General features: G+C 43.8%; 1 protein-coding gene across 12 annotated transcripts in view; it reads left to right on the top strand.

Moving 5' to 3' along the window:
* Window positions 1-20,930, top strand: part of LOC118316742 (serine/threonine-protein kinase WNK2) — a 46,226-nt gene that overhangs the window by 21,865 nt on the left and 3,431 nt on the right. For 3 of the 12 annotated variants that reach the window (XM_035644872.2, XM_035644873.2, XM_035644871.2), the window contains exons 6-30: window positions 1,389-1,477; window positions 1,853-2,072; window positions 3,887-4,166; window positions 4,255-4,370; window positions 4,696-5,577; window positions 6,232-7,389; window positions 7,501-7,539; window positions 8,025-8,186; window positions 8,380-8,811; window positions 9,137-9,436; window positions 9,603-9,646; window positions 10,558-10,717; window positions 10,802-10,918; window positions 11,412-11,582; window positions 11,900-11,942; window positions 12,057-12,155; window positions 12,528-13,324; window positions 13,714-13,771; window positions 13,863-13,936; window positions 14,090-14,754; window positions 15,720-15,946; window positions 16,299-16,529; window positions 18,003-18,101; window positions 20,197-20,241; window positions 20,619-20,923. In XM_035644872.2, coding sequence (XP_035500765.2) covers window positions 1,389-1,477; window positions 1,853-2,072; window positions 3,887-4,166; window positions 4,255-4,370; window positions 4,696-5,577; window positions 6,232-7,389; window positions 7,501-7,539; window positions 8,025-8,186; window positions 8,380-8,811; window positions 9,137-9,436; window positions 9,603-9,646; window positions 10,558-10,717; window positions 10,802-10,918; window positions 11,412-11,582; window positions 11,900-11,942; window positions 12,057-12,155; window positions 12,528-13,324; window positions 13,714-13,771; window positions 13,863-13,936; window positions 14,090-14,754; window positions 15,720-15,946; window positions 16,299-16,529; window positions 18,003-18,101; window positions 20,197-20,241; window positions 20,619-20,923 — 6,813 coding nt within the window. The remainder of the gene's footprint in view (window positions 1-1,388; window positions 1,478-1,852; window positions 2,073-3,886; window positions 4,167-4,254; window positions 4,371-4,695; window positions 5,578-6,231; window positions 7,390-7,500; window positions 7,540-8,024; window positions 8,187-8,379; window positions 8,812-9,136; window positions 9,437-9,602; window positions 9,647-10,557; window positions 10,718-10,801; window positions 10,919-11,411; window positions 11,583-11,899; window positions 11,943-12,056; window positions 12,156-12,527; window positions 13,325-13,713; window positions 13,772-13,862; window positions 13,937-14,089; window positions 14,755-15,719; window positions 15,947-16,298; window positions 16,530-18,002; window positions 18,102-20,196; window positions 20,242-20,618; window positions 20,924-20,930) is intronic. The other 9 variants (XM_035644877.2, XM_035644879.2, XM_035644878.2 and 6 more) reach the window with 9 other exon arrangements.

Here is a 20,930-nt window from a genome sequence, read left to right as displayed (position 1 = left end):
CCTAAAGGCTGTATTTCATTCCATTTAAATTATTGTGCCTCTGCTAGCAAAGCATACTGCAAACTTGTTTGTAGATTAGGGGGTGTCTAAAGTCATGATAGACTTCCTGATTTGATGAACAGTATTGATTTTCCACTCTTGAGACTTGGCAGGGTTGGAATATGAGATATGACTCTTTCACCTGCTGTTAAAGAAGCAAAAGCCTCCATGCCCGTATGAGTGCAGCCGTCTGTAGATACTGTTCTCTGCATTGTTACCATATGCATATCAGAGTGCCCTGCAGAGACCACTGCAGGATATTAATAGGAGATTGATCAAAGAGAAAACATGATAGCTTCATACTATTCCCTGAGTATAAACAGCATGCAGCTGCATAATTGGTAGGAATGTTAATCTGGAGAATGCATATACATTACCTCTAAAATGCAGAAATTGTCTATTTAAATGTATAACCTCTCAATATCTCACACAATGCTGCACCACAGGGAAATGGGAAAAGGTGTGTCTGGAAAAATTAGCCTTTCTGCATAAGGTCAGAGCACCAGCCTAGAAACATTTGGTGTTATAAAAAATTCCACCATTTTAAAATTGATATTCCAACCAAAATGTTCACAATGGATGTTCAGAACAGACAAAATACGACAGGAATTTAGACCCGCCATCTTCTTATTGTAGTTTACAACAAGACAATATCAGGAACCAGGGCAAACTCAAGAAAGCTGCTTCATCTGACAAAAGGAAAAGCAGGAGATGGTTGTTCTGATGTGCACAAATCAACATGTGCACCTGCCAAAAAACTCACCAAGATTGTGTCTTGAGTGTTATACTTAAAGGTGAAATATTATGCTCATATTCAGGTTCATACTTTTAATTTGGGTTACCGCTTGAAAAAGTTTACATGCTCTAATTTTCATAAAAGTTCTCATACTGCCCATTCCTGCAGCTCCTCTTTTCACCCTCTGTCTAAAACATCATGATTTCCCCTCCTGATAAATCCCAGTCTGTTCTGATTGGTCAGCTGGCCCAGTCTGGTGGGATTGGTCAAGTTTTTTCAAAATGTGTAGGAAATTCAGAAAAGTGGAGATCCTCAGATTGCAGGCGGGGTTACCCCAAAAGAGCCCTTCTGTGACATCACAAGCAGAGAGAAAGCTGAACCTGTTGTTCAGAGCCAGGTTGTAGGGTTTAGCCAGCCCACACAAAAACGACAAGGTGGTCCACAGATTCACACATTTTTGTGCACAAACACTGAAAAAGTGATTTTTGCATAAAATGTCACCTTTTAAAATATAAGATTTGGTGTTGAGTAACACAAAAAGACCCCCCACCCTTCACTCCGTATCCTGCCGTGGAATGTCCTCAGTGTTTTGTTTACGTTTCCTCTTCCTCAGGGAGTGAAGCCAGGCAGCTACAACAAGGTCATGGATCCTGAAATCAAGGAGATAATAGGAGAGTGTATCTGCCAAAAGAAAGAGGAGCGGTGAGTGAATGTCCACATTATTGTCCAGTGTCCAGTCAACAGGGCCCCTCAAATTGCCTTCTCGTTTTTTTTAACGCCTTGCCTTGCTCCCCCTTTATACTTCTGTGGTGCTGACTGTTTGGCTCTCAGCAGCACTGCAGTCTCCCTCCATATCTGCAGGGTGTCTTTCAAATCTGTTACATAATGAGTTTGCGTTTGTGAGGGTAACATAACCCACAATTAGCTTCCAGTGGCTTTTTTATTGAAGTATGATTGTGTTCAGTGAGTGACTAGGCCGAGAGGACGCTAAGGCCATCTGCAAACCAACAACTTTTCAGATGAGTGACTGTAGCAGTGTGTAGTACAGAATCTGAGCTTCACTGTTCCTTCTCCCAGGTACACCATCAAGGACTTGTTGAACCATGCTTTCTTTGCTGAGGACACAGGTGTGAGGGTCGAGCTAGCTGAGGAGGACGATGGGAAAAAGGCCTCAATAGCCCTCAAACTGTGGGTGGAGGACCACAAGAAGTTAAAGGGGAAGTACAAGGAGAGTGGAGCCATCGAGTTCACGTTTGATCTGGAGAAGGAGGTCCCTGAGGTTGTGGCACAAGAAATGGTGAGTGAATAATTCTTCATATGTTGGCGATGAATTTTAATTTGGAATCCTGTGACTTATACCTCATGCTGTTCACCCTAAAAATATTTAATTTAGGAGAAACAAGTGAATGAGGAATAGTTATTCCTTATATATATTTGAGATGACAAAATCTTGATGGAGTCTTTGGTGCTTTGACTCTATGGGAAGATATAGTAATCAAGCAGCAAAATAATTCTCATGGAGTCCAGACACTGGTGGCTATGATGGTTGATGACTTGCTGAGACTGATGAAGGCTGAAGAGTGATGAATCTGATAATTCTGATGAGTCTGCAAAGACTGGGCGGTGATGGGGAGGTGGAGGGCAAACTTAACAGCTGCATAAAAAATGTAGTCAGGGAGAGAAATTGTATTTAAAAAGACAGCAGCAAGATTAGATGCTAACAAGGCAGGTGTGTTGCAGTGCTATTGGATAGATAAGATCAGCTGATCGCTGAAGTGACGGGAGGAGTGAGAGTGCGCATGCGTGAGAGGAGGAAAGGCAGGATGAATGAGAATTTAATACTATGGACGCATGCAAAAGAGAAGTCTTCCTGACTGAACTTACACAGAGCTTCATTCGACTGTCATCTTTTCAACACATGCTATTTAATTCAGTTTGTTGGGCTTCTCATGCCTTTGTGGCTTAGTGGTTCCAGCTGCTGGCAGTGCTCATATCGCATCATTGGCGAGCGCAATGCAGATCGCTGGTGATAACTTGCTCTGTTATTCCGGGAATACACTGATTGAATTTTTTTTTCTTCCTTTCATTAACATGGTTTTTCTCCATTGTAGATCATGAGATAAAGCAGCGATAAAAACCTGGACCGACCCCAGGCTTTTATATCATTCATCTAACATACTGCTATGCCAAGAAAATTTCCTGAACTGTGTTACAGGACTAAGACGTCAGCAGGAGAATGTAAATATTGTCGTGGTTTGTTCTGAGACTGATGAATACAGACTTTGGAGAAATATTTTCTCCTGTGCGTCAACTAGAATAGTATAATCAGGTTTGTCCTTTTCGTGGAACTCACACTTGAAAATTCCCCAAAACAATTGATAATGTTTACAAAATCAGAAACTATATAAAGAAGTCTTAAGTATGTGCTTGCACACTGTGTAAGTAAACTTTTGACTGAGGTCTAACTATTAATTGTTTAGTACTGTCTTTTTCCACTGATGATTTGAAAAAAAAGAACATTTTGTTTATTACTCAACCAACTGTACAGTCAGTGACATAACCTCCTTTCTTGTTTTTTTTCCATCTCTTTATCCAACCAGTATCTTCCTTTCCTTTCTTGTTCCTCCCACATATCTTGTTCCCTCTTTTCTTGTTTACTGTCTTTCCTTCAATTTGTCTGTGAAGTACTGACCAGGCTGTGAAGCCAAAATAAAAAGTATAGCTTCTCTATAACAATTTCCTTGGGGATGAGGCCCGACATGTAGACCAACAGTACGATGAGATTGTATGGCCAGCAATGCTTAACGTCACACACGTCATCTTTCTTCAGTGATGAATGTGGATCTCCTGAGATGCCTAATCTCATGTATACACATGTTGTTTAATTGTTTCCTGATCTTTTTTATTTGCAGATGTAACAGTCTGGACAGTTCTGTTGTGAACAATGAGCCAGATGCTGACAAAGGGAATAGTTCCCCGTTGCTCTGATCCCCTTGGATTTCCTTGCTCTTTCTCCCTTATACGCTCCCAGTTTTAATGCGCCCTCTCTTCTCTCACATGCTCAATGCTATAAATATCCTGGAAGTCATGCTCTTCCCTTTTCTTTGTCAGGTGGACTCTGGCTTCTTCCAGGAGAGTGATACTAAGACTGTGGGAAAGTCCATCAGGGACCGCGTGGCACTGATCAAATGGAGAAGAGAGAGAACCGTGTCCGCTGCAGTTGCAGTGGATCAGGGTGAAGGAGGACACCGGGTCCAGATGACACCGTCTCAAGGCGTCTCTGCTCTGGGTGCACACGTAGGACAACCCCTTTTGCTGGAACCAGAAGAGCCAGAGGCAGACCAGCACAGCAGGCTGCGTAACCTACCAGCCAGTGTCACCTCAGTCACATGTAAGAGATTCTGTTCTCCTCCACCCGAAAACACCTGAGCTTAATCTCTGACTTTTTTTATGAGCACATGATTTGTGTGTCTCTTCAGCGGATGGCACACTTGACAGTGGCATGGGCTCCACTGTGTACTCGGACTCCCACAGCAGCCAGCAGAGTGTCCTCTACCAGTCCCTGCTGGAGCCTATTACCATGGCAACACAGCAGGTCTGTATCAGGAGCATACACACCCAGGTGGACCATGATCAGATTTATTAAAATACACATACTTTGGAAAGCAGCCACTGTTCTCTTTGACTTGATAACACCGGTGCTCCATTCACAAGCCTAAAAAGGATGTTCATCTGCAGAGACAACATGGATTTATGTTTTTGGACACGTGCATATCAATCTTCATTAACAGCGCCATGCGTATTACACGCACATGTGTTTCTTATATGTTCATGTATCCTTTCAAGCAAGTGTTCTTTTAGATATCATCTGTTTATTTTGAGTAACAAATGTTTTGCTTTTTGGGTTGCTCCTCAATCAGTGCCAGAGCAGTTGCCCTTTTCTGACAGATCGGCCTCACTCCTGTGAAAAGGGTCAAATATGGGGGGCAGCACTGAGCCCAGACCTCAGGACTCGATTGGGAGCTGCAGCCCGGAGAGGAAGTGCCCCTGTTATTGACACACACATGGCAAACTACAATGCTCCACTCCATGCCTTCAGTCAGTCCTGGAGATCGATGAGTCCCACCCCGACAGTACCAGAGAACCTTTCAGAAACTGGGGACGGGTTCCCCTCGCAGAGGATTCTGCCACTGCTGCAGGTCTCCCCTGTCTCTTCACTCTCTGAGTGCCGTCGCCTTAGTGACACCAGCATCGGACTGGCATCGGAGGCCAGTGAGAACTTAACACTGCCTGTGCCGAGTGGACGCAGACACTCTGACCTCAGCAGTCTACTGAGTTCTCATCATAACTACCATTTTGCAATGCATAAAACCCACATGTGTCAGGCCTGCCTTTATTTGCTTCTCTTGAGGTCACGCGAAGGGAGCCACCACCATCCTTCTGTTGTCATGCCAGCACAACACTGTCCCTGTGACTTTAGACACCACCCGTCCTCTGGTGGAACAACGACCACCCCTGGTTACGGTCGGCAGAAAGGTTCCAGTGACTGCTCTGATTTCTCACTGCTGCAGAAGTCCCTTTTCAATATAACCGGCCGCAAAGCATCCCCTTGTCACACCCCACCCAGCCATGCCTCATTGCTGCACCCCTCAGCTGCCCATAGGTCTGCCCGCAGTGATGGAGACAGCAGCCAGAAGATTCATCTCCTGAGTGGCAGTTCTGTTGTGGATCAAGAATCCTTCCTGGACAGCAAAGATAGATTCAATGCCAGAGAGCAGCAAGAGACTGGGGCTGTGGGAGTGGTAGGTCACAGTAGCAGACTGAAGTCACTTTAGTTTCCCATATGCGGCCAACACCTGCTTAACTGATCTCTCCCAGCCGGTAGGGGGTACAAAAATACTCTGCATGGAGCTGGACTGATCTCCTGTCCACTTTCTGAGTCTTGCTGCCTGCATAGGCCTCCAGAGCTGACCATCTTCATAGAAATCCTTAGCTTGATCATGTCAGATGACGGTGGCAAAATCTCTAACTGGCACAATTTCTGCTGATTAACCCTAACCGATCCCGTCTCGATTTTAATGTTCTTTCCTTTTCTGCTTCACTGGCCCAGTGCTACCGCTGTCTTTTCCCTAGCTTGCCTTGAATAGATGGCCTCTGATTGAAGAAGGGGGGACTGTCTGAGCTCCCTCCTCTCAGCCTGCTACTGCTCCCTTGTGTCCTTATTTTATCTCACACCTGTCACCGCCTGCTTATTGTTGAAACAGATGTTTCATTAACTTATTTTTATCCTTCATCCTGTCATTGTACTTGCATCCGGTATGACTTAATGCAATTGCCGCAAATGTAAACTTTTGTGATTTTTTCTTAATTTTTAAATTTCTTAAAATGTATCTATGACCTGTTAATTTTAATTCCCAAGAAGGTCTAACTTAAATTTCTCCCCTTTGTTTCCTTAGACCAGTTCTGCCGGGCACCAGAATCAACATTCTGTCCAGGGCCTGCCTTCATCCAGCACACCGATGAATACACCACTGCAGTACCTCCAGCCTGGACAGAGTTACCCTACTGCTCCATATGCTGGTCCACCAAGTGCTGCAGCACCAGCTCCAGCTAGTCAATGTTTAGTCAACATCCAGCATGCATGCAGTGCTGCTAGTTATGCACCTCCAATTGTGCAACAGACCCAAGCTTCAGCTGTGCCACAGCATTTTGCACAGAGCCACCAAGCACCAGGCTATCAACAGCAGCAGGCAGCAGCGGCAAGCTCTTTAACTTTTCCTCTGCTAGTCCAGCAGACGTGTCAGAACTGTGTGGCTCCCACGCAACAACAGGGTCAGTCTGCATCAGGATTTCCTGCTCCAGCAGCAGCCAGCCTGCCAGCACAGCAGCCTCTTGCATCTGTAGGCGCAGCTATGGCAGCCACAGCCCAGTGTCAACCTGCACAAGCTCCCAGCACACTGCAGCACGTCCAAGCTGCAGTCAACCTGCCAAGTCAGCAGCCTGGTCAGAGCTCCTTCACACCAGCACTTTACAGCCAACAGACACCGGTTCAGCAAGAGCACCAACAGCCCTTACAGCAAAATACTCAATCCAGTGTACAACAAACACACAATGCTGGACAGGCTTACATTCAACCTCAACTCCAGCATAACCAAGATACTGTGCATCCCATAAATCAACAAATGGCACAACAGCTTACCCATCAATCTCAAAGTCTCCACGTGTCTGCTCAGCAACAATTGCACACCCCAACTCTTCAGCAGCACGGCCAGAAGGCCATGCAAACCGTGGTTCCACAGCAGAGCCAGGATCTATCCCAGTCTACAGTCCAACAGGTTCAGACTCCAGCTCCTCAGCCTCCTTCCACAGCGACCCCAGTTGTGCAGGTTGCAGCCACACATCAGTGTTATCCTGCTGCAGGTTTACCTGATGCTGCCTTGCATAGCTATGCACACTCTGCCCTCAATACCCTCCAGCAACAGACTGCCCCAGCTCAGAGCCAGTACCAGTCCACTGCTGCTCGACAGACCTATGGGGGTGCTTCCCAGGTAGTGACTCCCCAGAGCCTCGCTGCCTCTTCCCAGCATTGCCAGGCTGCACATATTTCTCAACAGGTGAGTGTTGAAGCAGGATATTAGAGCTAGGTGGCATATGCAGTGCCCCAGATTTGAATTTTAAGTTTGTTTTTCCTCCCCTGACCTCACCCTGTTTTCATTTTTCATCAGTTCCCACCCTATCTTTGCCTCGCTGCTTTCCTGAATCAGGTAGAATGCCTTTGTCTCAACACACTTTGTCATTGTGGGAGGGACAGAAACTACTGCACTTAAACAAGGGAAGCATTGTTATTTGTGGTAGTGCTGTTTCTAGTTTTGGGTCCCACTCATTATGGACCCTGGGTTTGATTTGGTGCATCTGAATTGGAAGCAGCTGTGTTGGTGGATAGTAGGTGAATGAAAAAATTAACAGCTCTATAAACCGGAGTTTCCTCGGACAGGAGCCAACGGAGAGACAATGTGAGCAGTAATGAAAACAATAACAGTGGCTTTCGCTGCTGCATCCGCCAGCCCCCAAAGGCTCACTTTGTGTCTGTTGTAAATTGTGACTGAATCCAGGCTTAAGGGACAGCAAAGTACGGGCTATTCTGATCCGGATCAATAGCAGGAAATGTTGATTTCCAAACTGAGGTGAAATTGGAATCCCTGCCATTATTGAACTTCTCTTCTCTATTTTCCTCCTTGTTCTTCCGTAGAATATTCCTGTTGGTCAGAGTATGTCACAGCTTGGACAAGATGGACATCTCAGCCAAACCCAGGCACTTCCTCCTCAAAAGCCAATGGCTCAGGCTACTGTCCATCAACAACTCCAACCTCTGCAGATATCAACCTCTCTACCGCCAACACACCCACCCAAGGTATTGGGGTTTTGTCCTCACAAGTATCTTACTTGGATAGTACCCAGTGATTTCTTGTGTTGTATTTACAGATCACAATATTGAATATTGACTTGAAGCAAGTTATCTTGATGCCTTTCCCTCCTGTAGTTGAACTTAGTCCTCTAGAATATTTAATTTTCCTCTGTTTCTTCCTTTTTCTCTTCCCCTTCAGTTTCCTTCACAGTATCCCACAGTCCAGGTGATGACAGCTGTGACTGACTGTGAATCCTCCTATCCTCACCCCTGCACTGCCCCTCACCCGTCAACCTCGTCTTCTCTTAATCACATCTTCCTTTCTCCTGCACAGACCCTTACCCCGACCCCCTCTGTCTCTCCTCTCTCCCCTTTGCACATTGAAAATGCTTTAGTTTCACCCATCCCAGTTTCCCTCATGCCGCCCACCTCACACATGCTGGGTAAGATGGAGCCCCCATCTCCACAGCACCAGCCCAACACGGCTCTGAAGCAGAGTATTAGATGTGAAGCTTCTCATTCCCAACCGGCACTTATATCGGCACTTACTACCCATCCCATACACACACACATTTCTCCGTCCCAAAACACACACCCTCCCACAAATGGCAGCACTCAGCCTCTGATACAGGTAATTATGACGGCTGCAATGAAGTGCAGATGTTTACCAAGAAGGTGTGAACTGGAATTTTGAGTGTTCATTTGTGTTCAGGGTGGTTTCACTATGACTTTGATGGTTTTTAGAGTCTTTGTTTGCATCGCAATGTAGCGATGTTATATATAACGTTATATGTTAAAGTCGAATCAGGAAAAATAATGAATGAAAAAATATAAAATACATGATTGAATATCTCCAAATGATTCAGCATCTTCCAAGATAGAATAAAAAAATACTATTTATAATAATAATAATAATAATAATATTAATAAGGTGTTCTGTTCTTTGTGTTTTTCAGCAGGTTCCCCAGCAGGCCCCAGTCAGCCATCCTGAGCCAGTTCAGCCTGCACCTTTTTCCTCACCTCTGCAGGATGGGGCTAATCCAGGCGCAGCCACCACTGTTGCCAATCTGGACAACAGCAACCCATGCCAGCTGGCCCTGCAGGCCCAGACTCAGGCCCAGAGTCAGGTTCAGAGCCAAATTTCTGTGCTGCAGCCCTCCGACTCCTTGAGAGCATCACCCGGGTCTGCCAGTTCCAGTCTGACTCAGCAGAAACATCCCAGTACTCTAATGGGAGCTGCAGAGACCAACACAGAGGTATGGACACATGACTCAATTCCATGCTTTATAGTCCCCACAACTTGTTTCCTCCTGAAAATATACCAGTGCAATCACACGCAATATCACAAGTCACCATCAGTTACATGATCTAAAAATTTAATTCTGATAAATTTCACTCTTTATTATCTTCTCATTCTCTTAGGATCAAGCCACAGAGAAACACACTGGAGGACAGAGCTATGACAGGTACAAGGACAAGTCAGCGACTGAACTTCTAATAAATGCATATTTGTCAAATTAAAATTAATCTCCAGAGGAAGATTCTGTTTGAATGAATTCAACATTGTCTTTAACAGTTTTTTGGATGTCTCTTACCTCAGACCTCAACCTTTGGAAGTTTCTATCGTCTTACAGTAGCCACACCAAAAGAGTGGTGTGGTGAAAAATGTTCAAAGGATGCCAAGCAGAAACTCGCAGTGGTTTGCTTCAGTATTGTTTTTGTAGCTTGAACTTCCTGAGGCGGAGACATTGTTTATGTTTAGAAAACACTGAGGTTCTTCTTCCACCAAACATCACAATTGATGGAACAACTTTCAACTGGCTAACGCTTCCTCCTAAAGTAAAAAAAGAGGAAGAGGTTTTTACACACAAATATGTCTGTGAAACCAGAGAGCACAGCTTCACGTCATTGTGACGAACAGTAGACAAGTCAGTTGTTCATAATGAGTATCAGATAGCAAATTCCCAACAAATGTATATCCCATTTAAGTTCATTGTCACTTGTGATAGACTTCAAAGCATTTCACTACTCTTATTTAAGCTCCATATCAATGAGAGGAGGTGAAGATATTTTTCAAAATGTTTGTCTCTTTGTCTGTGCGACGCTAGAAGTTATATAATTTGTGTTATTGATCACACACCCGATTAACTATATCTGTCTTTGTCAATCACAGCTTCTGAAGCAGGCATACTGAATTGACATTATATGCATTTTTGTTTGTTCGATTCTTATCAATTATGAGTAAAGTGCAGGTCCATTTTTGATCTTGAAACCACAATAGCTCCCCCTAAATAGTAGAGCTTTGTGTTGGCTACTCAGATGACAATGCATAAAGCAGCACATACACTGATATAATTGTATTTTTCACCCAAACCAGTGTCAACTCTGATGCTACGTCAGGGAAGGAGATGAGCGATGGTTATGAGGGGACACACGGAGGTAAAGGTGAAGGGAAAGTCCGCAAACACCATCGCAGGTCCACGCGCACTCGCTCTCGTCAAGAGAAGACTAGCAGGCCAAAGCTCAGCATGCTCAACGTGAGTAGTATAGATTTACAAAAGTATGATCACATTTTTAAATACAATGTAATATATGACAATGTATTTATTGTGTCGCTGCAGGTGTGTAACACCGGGGATAAAATGGTAGAGTGTCAGTTGGAAACTCATAACCACAAGATGGTCACTTTCAAGTTTGACCTGGATGGAGATGCACCGGAGGAGATTGCCACGTACATGGTATGCAGGAGACAAAGTCACTGTCTGTAATGTCCGTTCTGTGTTTTCTCATGGTTCAAAACTCAGAAACTTTGTTCTATACCGTTCTCCGCTGCAATGCAGCAAAAAATCTTGACATCTCTCTCTCGCTCTGTCGCTCTCCTCCATCTCCAACCAATTCATATGGGGCTCATATTTATAGATGGGATAGATGAATATTTCATGGCATAACCGTTACACTAACATATTGTGTATATGATGGTTGGTCCAAGGCAAGTGACTGCTCGTGAAGCTAAATAAAACAACATGTTTATGTTATGTGAAATGCTTAAAAAGATAAATACTTAACTAGAATAGAGATTAATAAGTTTGCTGTATCTTGGTGGCAAACTACATCAAGAGAATATACGTCTCCTAAAAATGCATTTGTTGTTCCTGGCACAGCCATGACGACAGGTTATAGAAAACCTTTTTATGTCCTGCTGTCTTTTTTTTCCCCCATCATCCCTTTCAGGTGGAGAATGATTTCATTTTACCTTTGGAGAAAGAGATTTTCATTGAGCAGCTGAAGGACATTGTGGACAAAGCTGAGGACATGCTGAGTGAGGACACTGAGGGTGAGAGGAACTCTGATCAGGGAGGCAGTCCCAAACAGAGTGAGGGAGCTGACATGCTGGGAACAGAGGTGAGAACGGAACGGCTGATAGTTAGTAGTTGTGATCTGTCGCAATCTGTCTACAAGTGTCTCTTCCTTGAATACATTAACCCGACTGCACTCTGAGGATGAATTTGCCTGCAACGCTGCCAACAAGAGATGCCAGAAAACCCATTCTTGCTGATGTAAAATTTTAATCAAACTGATTTTATTTTCTGAAGCCGTCTCTCTAAAACTTTGAAGCTCTTTAAAGTTTAAAGTCCATAAAATTCTATCAAAGTCTATGAAATTGATTTACATGTATCAACTCTGTGTTGTAATTCTTATTTTTCTTTTTGGGATTGAAGGCATCAGCACCCAGCACACCACAGCTGGTGTATCAACAAAATGGTAAGATTTTACTAAACTCATATTCATTCAAACAAAATCCATTCACGCTTGATTTTTATAACAGTTTATGTAGATGTGGATTAATGAGATTTTATTTTTTTCTGTCCTTGACAGTCCTCCATACTGGCAAGCGCTGGTTTATCATCTGCCCTGTAGCTGAAACGCCTGTGCCAGACAAAGAGAAGACCACATCTGGCATCACTGCTGCCCAGGGTATGCAGCATATTACTTGCTGCTTACTAAATAAAATTCTATAATATGAGGCCTTTTCTGCCAGGAGCCTATTTTCTATAGAATGAAATGAATCATTTGTGTTTTTCTTGCTGCTGTTGATGCTGAAGATGCTGCACATGCATTAGAGTGTGCGTCTGTGCAGTTGTACTGTTGGGGTCAGTTATATAAGAGTACTTCTGCAGGGGTAGAATGGCAGGATTTATACTCCAGCTAACGGAGCCTGATGGGAGAAGACAAGCAGTGATGTAACACTCACAGGACCCACACCCTCTTCTTTGTGGTCTTGGCTGTTTAACTCCCAAACTGTTTCCAAACCCTAATCAAATCTATTTTTTCTTTCTTTTTCTTCAGAATCTGAAAACTCTGCTTCACCGTCAGTCAGGCCCAACTGCAACACAGCTGCAGTGACTACCCCGGTCGCATCTTTATCTTCTCAAAACCCATCCTGCTCCTCCTCCTCCTCTCTGCCGACTGCTGCTCAGACCTCAGTGCAACCTCCAGACCAAAACATTGGCAAAGCGCGGGTCCAGCAGACTCAGCCCTGTGTAACTAAACCTGCACTTGCTGCTGCTGCTGCTGCAGGTGTCAGACACCAAAACCCCCTTCCTGTGGAAGAACCTTGCATCTCTGTGGTCTCTATGGTGACGGACATACCATGCTGTGCTATTGTGCCACCTGTCTCTCTGGATGTGAATGCCCTTGATAAAGGAGCAGCTAGTGGTTTGGCCTTGTCTCAGCCCAATGAGAAGGCCAGTCCTACTGGAGAACTCCCTCCTCAGCTGGCCTCCCATCAGTCTGTGGTCCTGCAGCAACCCTATGCCACACCGATTCAGCCTGGGACAGTGACCTCCCAGCCCCAGAGTCCCGCACATCAGAACTCCCAGTCATCAAGCAACCAGCAGCCAGCGAGTGGGGGGCCAGGAGAGTCAGACAGTGAGGGACCACGTAGGGTTGAGTTTGTTGACCGCACCATCAAGACTTTGGATGAGAAACTGAGAAACCTGTTGTACCAGGAACATGCTCCCACCCAACCTTCAAGCACGGCAACTGACCCGCTGGCCCCAAGCACAGAGGGAGTCAGCTCCTCTCCAGTCGCAGACGGCCAGAGCACCGAGGGAGCACTTACAAAGAAGAAAGGGGACCCACTGGTAAAACACACTGTGTATGTGGTTAAGAGAGACAGGGTGTATTTGTGAAAGAGAGAAATGTGAGCAGATGTTGGTTCGGAGCTAACTTAATGGAATCATCATTGAATTGTTTCCTTGTACAGTGCTATTGATTTAAGAAAGACTCTTACTGTGTTCAGAAGGAGGGGAGGGCAATAACGTTACTGCTGTGGGTGCGTTAATTCGTCATGTTCTCGTCCTCTGACAGCTTCATTTTAAATCAGGGTCTGAGTCATTGAGACTAAACTGAGATCAGGAGAGGTCACTGGCGAGCCTCACCACACTGATCGAGTGCATGTAGCTTACCATTTGCCACAATTCAAATTATTGCAAGCTCAAACACACACACACCTTCTCTCTTTCTCTCCCAGCCTCAGATTCCAGAGCGCACAGATAGTGTGGGTGCACTAAGTGACTCTGCAGTGGCAGGTAGGTAACATTACGAATGTAATGTCCACATGTCATTATTCATTGCAGTTTAACAATTTTTTTTAAGCATTTCTCCTTTCTGCCTCTTTAGCTGCTAACAGTGTTTTGAAAGAAAGAGACGTAACTGCCAGTTCGTCTTCATACAGCTCCAAAAGCCGTTTTCAAGTAAGAAACCACTTTTTGTGTAAATAAGTAAATCTCCTAAAAAAAATGTCCTTTGACCAAATTGAATTATATCACAGGCTGTTGTTTGTCCAGGGCCTTAGTAAATGATGTTTATGGATCTTGATTTTGTTATGGACATTTTCTTCCCTCCAGATCGTCCCTGCTTCACCGGATGTCATTTGTCATTTAGAGAAAAGTAAGATGATCCACAGTTCCCCGGCACCCTCTAGTGGTTCTGGAGGGTCTCACAGTCAGACCCAGGTCCCAGGCAGGAAAGAGGGGGTTGTCTGGGGCTGTGTGGCTGTGGGCCAGTCCTCTGTGACAGCTACAGCTGAAGAGGACAATGCAGGAACATCCAAAAGCCACGGTACTCACCGCTACTCTGCCCCACCAAACTTCTACAAAGCCACCCCCAAATCCAGCCCCGATGTCACCCCTTGCCATATCCCCCGGGCACAGACCATTGACACTCCGACCCATAACCACCAGCAGCACTCATCTCACCTCTACTCTGACTCAGCAGATGAGGACAGCAGCAGCATTGGTCTCCCTCCGGTTCACCCTGCTCCCCCAGCTCATGCCCTGTCTGAGCACAGTGGTAGTGACCTCATGAAGAGGGCAGTGGCCTTCCTGCGGCGCACTGGTCGGAGCAAAAGTGAGCAGAGCTCGGATTCACCAATCCGACAGCCCGTGGCAATGAATGGTCACGCTCCCTCGCCTTCTGCAGGACATGCCCACTCATCCTACATCAGTAGTGACAATGACTCCGAGTTTGAGGATGCAGATATGAAGAAGGAACTACAAAAACTCAGAGAAAAGTAAAGTCACTTCTACACAGGCACTCATCCAAAGCTGCACAGATACTGAAATGTTATTTACTTTTGAGCCTAAACAATGTATGTACGGTTGCAATGCTTGGTTTTTATTTCCTCATTTACAAAAGAGAACACATAATTTTTAATATTTCTCTCAGCACTGAGAAATCACTCTTCCGTTGTCGTGGTCTGACTGCTCTGTTTGCCAATAATGGTTTGAATTGATTGAAGAGAACACACATTAATCCAGTTTCCCAAAGAAAAATTAGAACCGTTTTAGCCAGAACCCCAGCTACAAACAAAACACATAGTTTAGTAACAGTGTTAAGTAAAAAAAAAAAAAAAAAGGTCCTGTTGAATACAGCTTAAACTAGATGGATCTGTTTATTTCTTATTTTGACAACAATGATCTGGTGAGATAACTCAGATATACTGTTAAAATAATTCAAGTTGCAGTTGTAACACAAATCTTCAAACCTTAATTTTGCACAAGCTCCAAATCTATGATATTATATTTATATGATGTATACGATATAAGGTATACAAAAGTAATGGTTTAATGAACAAAAAAATCAAGGCATTGATATATGACAGGTCATGTTCAAATTATAAAATTTCTTTTTGGCGGCAGTACAGGTGACATGAGGATTATTTGTCTTTGGTAACATAATGAACCCAAAAGACATTGATGCATATTTGATCTTATTAACATACTAAAGTAAAGTTGTTTTAATTAATCAGTAATCCTACACATGCATGAGGAGAGAATGTCTCTTGACAAACATGTCATGTCTGCAAACCATAATTACAGATCTAGTGGATTATGCTTTAGTGGATTATACAGTGAGAACGTTACTGATGGGATTGTGCGAAAAAAAACATGGAATTGGGAAAGCAGCCTCTCAGTGGCCTTTTAGAAGTATTTTAAGCTTATTTGTTTCTGATCTCTCCCTGTACATTTTCACTAGACACATGAAGGAGATCTCTGAGCTGCAGGCATTCCAGAGGAGTGAGATTGAGCATCTGTACAAGGAGCTGGGCAAAACTCTGCCTCCCAACGTCGGGTTACTTCATGCAGCACCCCCAAATGGCCGCAGGCGTCGGGCCAGCAAACACAAGCTAAAGGCTGGAAAACTGCTCAACCCGATGGTGCAGCAGCTCAAAAACAATCTTAACACCGCCACTGAGAGTAAAGGTGTGTGTGTGTGTGTGTGTGTGTGTGTGTGTGTGTGTGTGTGTGTGTGTGTGTGTGTGTGTGTGTGTGTGTGTGTGTGTGTGTGTGTGTGTGTGTGTGTGTGTGTGTGTGTGTGTGTGTGTGTGTGTGTGTGTGTGTGTGTGTGTGTGTGTGTGCGCGTGCGCGTGTGTGCGCGTGCGTGCGTGCGTGTGTGTACACAACTTAAGACAGTGTGCGTGTGTGTAGGTGGGGAGAGTTAGAACTAGTGCTTCAGACTGAAGCAGACTTTCTTTTTCTTCCCACAGTGGTAAACACTGTGGGTGTGTGTTTCACTGGGTGATTCACTCTGAGTCATGCTCTTTTCTTTTCCAAGGTGAGAGTGCTGCCAGTTCATCCAGCTCCCCGGCTAAAAGTTCAGTTCTGTCTGATGGCTCTGCCCACTCCAGTGGTAGCTCTAGCTCCAGCTCCAGAAATCAGCCCCACACTGCCCCAGAGCAAGTTCACACTCAGCAGCCCTGTTCCCTGAAGGGCTCTATCTCCTCAGACAACATCTACGCCGGGCTACATGGTGATGGAATGGCCACCCAAGCAGGCCCTGGCCAAGGTACACATTATAGGTTCATGTGCACGCTCGTGTTTTGGGATGGGACGTGCAGTTATTAATGTTGTCCACACCGTCAATGGACAATATGGATTTTAAAAGTTAAACCTTGAAGGATCACAGAAACAAACAGATCCACTTAATTTTAACTGAAATATAAACTTCATAATGTATTCAAGACCATTTAAACACTAAATAAATTTGCAGACATTAAAGCCAGAAGTTCTACATACAAATGTTTTAATTTACCTCAGGTGTCTAGCATCAGTTGGATTAAGGAAAGGCGAAAGGACACTTGCTATATATATGTGTGGATTGTTTTCTGGTTTATGCCATCTGTGTCGCAATTAACACAGATGCACCAATGTTGAATTTGTGAGGCGATAACGAAAAATCAATAATTGTGGTTGTCTCCCTATCAAATAATTTAATTGTATCACTAGAAGAAATAACAGGCAAAGATCAGCAAGTTAGTATTCAATATATTGTCCCTGTTCATACCTGGCATTCACTGTGTCTCGTGTGATCCGATCACTAGTGGACAGTACAGTCAGTTCACACCTGGTATTAAAATATGTTTAGAGTGATCAGCTCTCACTACCCTGATCTATATGCAAATAAACCCCTCCATCAATTACGTTTGCAAAGAGCAAAATGTGGCCCAGGACACATTTGTGTGCACACTGCTAAAAGAATGTGGCCTCACTCAAGGTAATCACTCAACCTCCAAATGATGTCTCAGTGATCAGATCTCAAGTTACGTCCACATTTATACATTGCATTTAAAAGAGTCTCTTAAAACAAAAGCGATCTCCGTCCGGACAATTGTTTTAGCTCTGTATCAGAAAGAATCATTGTCCGTGCTAATGTACCTGACTTCTCGTACAGTGGGCATGTGTGTTCCAGTGTAAACGGGCAGCAGATTGCAGATGTCAGGTATGAACAGGGCTACACACAGGTTCAAAATAACATTTGCTGTTAATTTATTATTTGCAGAAGAGTGATTCATCAGTTAATAATACTTATTAAACATGGGTTTATCAGTCACCAAATTATTTACCAAGCTATATATTAAGTCGACTGCATATTAGACAATTCTAAAACAGTAGAGACATTAATTTTGAGGCTAAAAGCTTGGTTACTATACTAGAATTTTTTAAATCAATTTTTTCAGCAGTAAAATTTGTTACTACATGTTTTTATCTTAAAATAAGACATTGCAACACTTTTATTTTAAAATAAACAGTATGTAAAGAACAACGACCAACCAATATTATCAGTTGTAATTTTTGAATGATAGTCAAGTTTCCCATTAATCACCAGATAACATGGTGGATTCCTGCGTTTCATAACCTCCTTCTTTAAATCCTTTGCTGGTGCTTTTGATGGTGCGGGTTTCTCATCCTAGTCTCTGTGCACTTTTACAAAGTGTCTCTCTTGTTTCTTCTCTTCTTCCCTCTTATATTCATTTTACAGGCTGGACGGTTTACCACCAAACGTCAGAGAGAGTCACCTATAAATCTAGTAGCAAACCACGCACTAGATTCCTCAGTGGACCTGTGTCTCTGTCCATCTGTTTGTATTTGTTCTTTTTCTATTTCCCCCTCACTCATTTCCACTTATTCCTTCCTATAACCTACCTCTCTCACTATCAACCAAGTGTTTTGATTTAATATGTTATAGTAGTAGATCTTCTCTGTCACCCATCTATCCTCACCTGACATACATCACCCATTTTTACCCCTTCCACCTTCCCTCTCCCAAAACAACGGTGTGTTCTGTAAGATATATATATATATTTTGACAGCCAGAGGATATTCATCATGTGCATATGATTTTGGTATGCTTAACTCCAAAGTCATTTCAATTGGTGTAATATAGGCACAATCAAAGGTCTGTGCAGCCAGAAAATACCACTCACTGTTTTCTGTGAGTATTAATTGTTCATAAAAGGTTTTCTTATTAGAGTTGTTAAGCACTGTGCCTGGTGGTCACGAACAATGATACAGAAAAAAAGACTTAACTTTTCTATAAATGTAGGTCACACCAAAGAGTCTGGCAACCATCCAGTGTCTTGGCATGAAGACTGAAAATGAAATATTTCCAGGAGCAAACCTCTGTAAATCTGTATCCGTGACCTCCAATACTAAATAATACAAATATCTGTACAAACAATTTCCTCTGGCAATTATCAGCAATTCACAGAACCGCAATTACACTCATGACCATTCATCTTTGGGTATAATGCGCCCCCCCCCCCCCCCCCCCCCCCCCCCATCCAAATGCTTTGTGCAGTGCTTCTGGCTTTTTTCAATATTTTATTTAATACAGAGCCGACATATATACTGAGCTTGTGAATGGCTAATCCTCTCCAAATATGGGCCTGAGGTCAGATCTGAAAACAACTTAAGACAGTGTGGCTGTTTTTGCGCGAGGGAGGGGGGGATTACACTATACTACAACAGCTTTGTTGGAACCCAAATACTGGAACCCTCAAGTTTAAATGGCTGTTGTTAGGGTTAAGACGTGGAACAGAAATAGGTTTAGGTAAGAGTCAGGCATTCAGCTGTGATGGTTAATGGTAGTTTAGTGTAAGGGGCTAGGAGATGAGTTTTGTCAATGACAGGTCCACGACACAGTGACACAGTTACAACAAAACACACAGAGAATGCCAAAGCCTTTAATACCCCGTTTATTTGTTGTGTGTGCTTCCATCCACTGTTCATTTTGATAACATCTCCCAAGTCAAGGCACTTTTGCCTGAGTCGGTAATCCTGTGTACACTAACACAAAGAAATCCCCCCAGAGATCAGCCCTTCCCTGATAAGCAGGGCCCTTGGTAGAGGAGAGCACTCTCTGTCCCTCATGTTTGGATGGAGAAGACGTGCATGGTGCAGGCGCCAGGCAGGGCACTGACGGAGACTTGCTCCGCCGTATGAAGGGCTGTATCATCAATACTACTATTTTTTTTTCTCCCCTCTTTCCACCTCTCCTGAGTTACCTGCATGTTAAGACAAGTGCTGACTCTGATGAATCCTCTCTAAGTGTGTGCTCTTTCTGTTTTTCTGTTTTGTTTATTTTTTGTTTCACAGGCCTTCTCACATCGACAAAGGGATCTCCTTTTAATCCAGTCCTCCTTTCTTAGAAAACATTTACTCAGTTAGGACCTCTCCCTGCCAACCAGTGTGCCAATAATTCATACTTAACCTTACAAATAAAGCAAATCATCCCACTCTTACTCTATAAAGTTAGTTAAGACGATAGCGACTATTTAACCAGATTTCTGTTCATTACAACATTGTTAGAAAAACAACAACTTGTCATTAAGTTAATTTACAACGCAACATAAAATCTGATGATGATCCATCCCGACAAGTTCACTATAAATGCAGGAGCTGATAAGTATGCAACAGCACAAACGAAGGCTATCTCTTTCTCAGACTTGTCAAGGACACCTTCAGATGATTGCCCCTTTAAAGAAAAACACTTAGGTTCTCTTTTCCAGTCTTCCTCACTGATTTTTAAACCCCTCATCCTCCTTTCTCCTCTCTCTCTCTCCCCCTGATTGTTTTGATAACTGAATGTCCTTTTGGAGCAGCTTGTCCACATGTGCTGTGCAGTGTGTTCTGGCCTAACTCTTTCTGTCTTGTGCTGTTTTACCTCTTTATAGGGTCCACTCTGAAACGACTATGTCTAGGCAAAGAGCGCAGTAGTAGTAACTATCTCATTTACTTTCTTATTCTCTGTCTTCCTTACTCTAACCTCACTATTTTAGTCCTCCTGTTTGTGTGTGTGCACTTTACCTTCTCTTTTTTATCGTTTTGAAAATGTGGTGGTTCATGTTGAAAAACATGGGCATTCAGATTGCAGCATCGTTTTACACGTGTGGTTGTTTTGCATGGTAGTGTGCCTACATGTCTTGATTGCTGGATTTCGTCATTGCTTGCATTTCAAACATTTCATTTATATATATATATAATTCATTCAAGTTATTGATGTTGCAATGGGTTGGCTGCTATCTTGGCAACATGTGTCACAGTTTCGGCTGTTTTGTTTTCATTGAGCAGATTTTAAAGAGCTCTGTCTTTTCAGGGTCTTCTTGCAGCGCCACCGCGGCTCAGGCAGCCTCCGGTCAGACACAGCCATCACACACCACAGCCACACCCTCACCGTCGGCTCAGCCTATCACACGGCTCGCTCAGGTCCAGACCAACAACAGCAACAACAAGAGAGGCACGTTCACGGACGATCTTCACAAACTGGTCGATGACTGGACGAAGGAGACTGTGGCAGCAGCCAATCAACCACGACCCTCCCTGAACCAAATCAAACAACAGAGACGCCAACGGGACCTGGAATGCAAAGCTCCTCCGCCCATGGGAGCAGCTGCACATGAGGTATTCC

The sequence above is a fragment of the Scophthalmus maximus genome, chromosome 3 (assembly GCF_022379125.1).
Source record: "Scophthalmus maximus strain ysfricsl-2021 chromosome 3, ASM2237912v1, whole genome shotgun sequence".
Classification (NCBI taxonomy): Eukaryota; Metazoa; Chordata; class Actinopteri; order Pleuronectiformes; family Scophthalmidae; genus Scophthalmus; species Scophthalmus maximus.
The sequence above is the reverse complement of the archived record's forward strand: the minus strand, read 5'-3'. Positions and strand labels throughout refer to the sequence as shown.